This window comes from Nicotiana attenuata, chromosome 10 (assembly GCF_001879085.1).
Source record: "Nicotiana attenuata strain UT chromosome 10, NIATTr2, whole genome shotgun sequence".
Taxonomy (NCBI): Eukaryota; Viridiplantae; Streptophyta; class Magnoliopsida; order Solanales; family Solanaceae; genus Nicotiana; species Nicotiana attenuata.
The window spans coordinates 36,198,890-36,202,925 of record NC_031998.1 but is presented as its reverse complement, the minus strand read 5'-3'; the positions used below and the strand labels follow the sequence as shown (position 1 = coordinate 36,202,925).

Here is a 4,036-nt window from a genome sequence, read left to right as displayed (position 1 = left end):
TCTCACGACAAGAAAATAACTCCTCCGCTCCAATACGTGCCTAAAAAGAAGAAAGATGAAAGTGAATCATTTAATCTCCAAACTAACATGCTAAAGGGGTTAACTCTTCCGGTCAAACGAATTGAGGCGATAAAGTTGCCCTGAATGCCGCTTGCAGGGTTTGTGGCCCAAAATCGTTTGTAGAATGTGGCACTCCCTACAAAGCGAACAGATGAAGGTTTTGATCCTAACGCTTACAGGCTATTTGCAAAAGCTGGATAGGATCCCAATGAGCCGTCAAAGTTAGGGAAGCTCCCATCGGAAGCTGCAACGAGACAACCACGTGAAGGTTTGGGATACAAACAACAGTTACCAATGCGCATCTCCATTAGAAAGGCGAGCAGTAATTATATTACTGTAGAAGACGAATTTGCCGCTTCTAACAAGCCTTCTGTCTTTGATCGACTTGGAAAATGAACTGTGAGGACTTTCGTGTTTGATAGATTGGGTCCATTAAAGAAGGGGAACAAGTTCTTGAGAAATTATCAAAGCATAAGAACACCCGCTTCACCCAAAATCCAGAAGATCTTTAAGGATTTCCAAAGTTTGGTTCCTTCTCGAATGAGGCGACAAACAAAACTTGTGGTTTCATGTAAAGAAGTACTGAAGGTAAAGCCATATACTGTGATCTACACTAAGGAACGTGACGAAGATGAAAAAGTGTGGGTTCTTCGTATCATGTTACTGTACATGGCGAGAATGGTGTTCCATCTTTAGTGGAGGATAATGCAGAATTGGAGGATGTTTCACCATGTTATCACATATCCTTCAACAATGGGGACCCTCAAGAAGATGAAGATGCAAAAGATGCTCCACCTGAACTTGAAGAAGGGGTGAAGACGATAGTTGATGCCTTAAAAGAAGTTAACCTTGGCACCAATGAAGAACCAAGACCCACCTACCTAAGTGCTTTACTAGAAGTTGATGAAGAAAGCACTTATATTGAGTTACTCAAGGAGTTTAGGGATGTCTTTTCTTGGAGTTACAAAGAGATGCCTGGCTTGGACCCGAAAGTAACAGTCCATCACCTTGCAGTCAAGAATGGTGCTCGCCCTGTGAAACAAGCTCAAAGGCGCTTTAGGTCGGACTTGGTTCCCTTGATTGAAACAGAAGTTAACAAACTCATCGAAGCTGGCTTTATTCATGAAGTTAAATACCCAACATGGGTTTCAAGTATTGTCCCTATAAGGAAGAAAATGGCCAGATTTGAGTGTGCGTTGACTTCAGGGATCTCAACAATGCGTGTTCGAAAGATGAATTCCCCGCCTCCTATTCCAGAGTTGATGATCGATGCTACCACTGGGTACGAGGCAATGTCATTTATGGATGATTCATCTAGCTATAACCAAATTCGCATGGCGCCAGAAGATGAAGAGCTTACTGCATTCCATACCCCCAAGGTTATTTATTGCTACAAGGTAATGCCTTTTGGCATGAAGAACGCTGGTGCTACTTACCAAAGAGCTATGTAGAATATCTTTGATGACCTTCTCCACAAGAATGTCGAATGCTATGTGGACGACTTGGTGGTAAAATCAAGAAAGAGAGGTGACCACTTGAAAGACTTGAGAATGGTGTTTGAGTTGCTCCAAAGGTACTAACTTAGGAAGAATCCATTATAATGCGCCTTTGGAGTTACATCCGGAAAGTTCCTTGGTTTCATTGTCCGACATCGAGGGATTGAAATTGATCAAGACAAAGTAGATGCAATATTGAAAATGCCTGAGCCTCGAGGTATTCACGAATTGAAAAGTCTGCAAGGAAAGTTAGCGTACCTTAGGATATTTATCTCAAACCTAGTTAGGAGGTGCCAACCATTTAGTCCCCTTATGAAGAAAGGTGTCCCTTTCAAATGGGACCAAGAGTGTAGCAATGCCTTTGTGAGCATTAAATCCTACTTGATGAAGCCTCCAGTTTTAGCAGCCCCTATACCTGGAAAGCCGTTGATACTATACATTGCGGCGCAAGAAAGGTCTGTTGGAGCACTGTTGGCCAAAGAAAATAGTGAGGGGGAAGAAAACTCTCTTTATTACTTGAGCAAGATGATGACACCAAACGAGCTGAATTATTCGCCAATTAAAAAGTTATGTTTGGCACTAGTCTTCTCAATCCAAAAGTTGAAGCACTACTTTCAATCTCATGTCGTTTGTCTTGTTTCTAGATCAAATCCATCAAGTTCGTGATGTCAAAACCTGTGCTTAGTGATCAATTAGCAAGGTGATACCTCCAGTTTCACAATTTGAAATTGTGTACATCCCTCAAAAGACTATAAAAGGACAAGTGTTAGCAGACTTTTTGGCATATCACCCTATACCTGATGATTGGGAGCTAACTGACGAACTACCTTATGAGGACGCAATGTTCATTAACGATCAACCTCCATGGAAGATGTACTTTGATGGCGCTGCACATCGCGGAGGAGCTAGTGCTGGTGTAGTATTTGTCACTTCTCAAGGTGAAGTTCTGCCCTACTCTTTTACGTTGATGCAACTATACTCTAACAACGTTACTGAGTATCAAGCACTAATACTTGGGCTTGAAAAGGCTGTCGAAATGAAGTGGTTGCAATTGCAAATCCTTGGTGACTCTCACTTAGTGGTCAATCAGCTTTTAGGTAGTTACAAGGTCAAGAAGCCTAAACTACGCTCATATCATGACTACGCTAAAAAATTAATGGGGTGGGTCGGTGACGTGACTATTCAACATGTGCCAAGGAAAGAAAACAAGAAGGTTGATGCTTTAGTTACCCTAGCTTCATCATTAACCCTGCCTGATCAAGTGCAAGTTACTGTCTGCCAAAAATGGGTATTATCGCCGCCAAATGAGGCTGAAGGTGAAGAAAATGAATTCAAGCATCTCGCTGTTTCTGAAGTTGATAAAGAAGAATGGCGTCAAACCATTATCAACTACTTATGCTATGGGATACTTCAAAAAAATCTGAGGAGAAGGACTGAAATCCGTCATCGTGCACCTCATTTCCTTTACTAGAAAGATACTCTATACAGAAGGTCATTCGAGGGAGTACTCTTGCGATGCTTAGGGGAAGAAGAAGCATTCCAAGATTTGCAAGAGACACATTCTGGGGTATGTGGGTCACACCAGTTTGGACCAAAGCTCCACTTCCATATAAAAATGATGGGATATTATTGGCCAACGATGGTAAAAGATTGCTTGGACTACGCTCGAAGAAGCAAGGCTTGTCAATTCCATGCGAATTTTATTCATCAACCTCCTGAAGTGTTGCACCTGACTGTTGCATCCTGGCCGTTTGACGTTTGGGGATTGGATGTTGTTGGACCACTGCCAGAGTATGGTGGGCACCTATACATCTTGGCTGCAACTGACTACTTCTCAAAATGGGCTGAAGTTGTTGCTCTTAAGGAGGTGAAGAAGGAAAATGTTGCAAGTTTCATCCGAGTAAACATAATCTATCGCTTTGGCATTCCTCGGTACATAATAATAGATAATGAAAATCCATTCGATAATAGGTTGATGAACAAGATTTGTGATCTCTTTGGTTTCAAGTAGTGTAACTCTTCAATGTATAATCCTGCCACCAATGGTATAGCTGAGGCATTCAATAAAACTCTATGCAACTTGTTAAAGAAAGTCGTCTCCAAATCCAGACGAGATTGGAATGACCGTATGGAATAAGCTCTATGGGCATATAGGACGACTCACCGCACGCCAACACAAGCGATTCCTTATTCACTCGTTTATAAAGTCGAAGGTGTCTTGCCACTCGAGCGTCAAATACCTTCATTAAGACTGGCTATTCAAGAAGGGATCAGTGATGAAGAAAATGCTCGACTTCGATTAGCAGAGTTGGAGGCTCTTGATGAAAAGAGGTTGGAAGCTCAACAGAGTCTTGAATGTTATCAAGCTCGATTATCTCGCGCCTTCAATAAAAGAGTTCGCCCAAGATTCTTTCAAGTAGGAGATCAAGTCCTTGCCATATGGAGACACATTATCACATCCAATAAACCTGTAGGCAAGT

The 4,036-nt window shown here is 41.9% G+C and overlaps 1 protein-coding gene across 1 annotated transcript; it reads left to right on the top strand.

Moving 5' to 3' along the window:
- LOC109233712 lies at window positions 1,236–2,980 on the top strand. Its single transcript, XM_019399579.1, has 3 exons — window positions 1,236–1,342; window positions 2,253–2,844; window positions 2,912–2,980. Exons 1-3 carry the CDS (start codon window positions 1,236–1,238, stop codon window positions 2,978–2,980), a joined length of 768 nt encoding a protein of 255 aa, XP_019255124.1.

Excerpts from the sequence above, each read along its gene's own strand:
- LOC109233712 (XM_019399579.1), top strand. The coding sequence starts at position 1,236 with ATGGCCAGATTTGAGTGTGCGTTGACTTCAGGGATCTCAACAATGCGT. Across the intron at positions 1,343-2,252 it reads ATGATCGATGCTACCACTGG|CAAGGTGATACCTCCAGTTT; the intron begins GTACGAGGCAAT and ends GTGATCAATTAG. Across the intron at positions 2,845-2,911 it reads TTACTGTCTGCCAAAAATGG|TTGATAAAGAAGAATGGCGT; the intron begins GTATTATCGCCG and ends CTGTTTCTGAAG.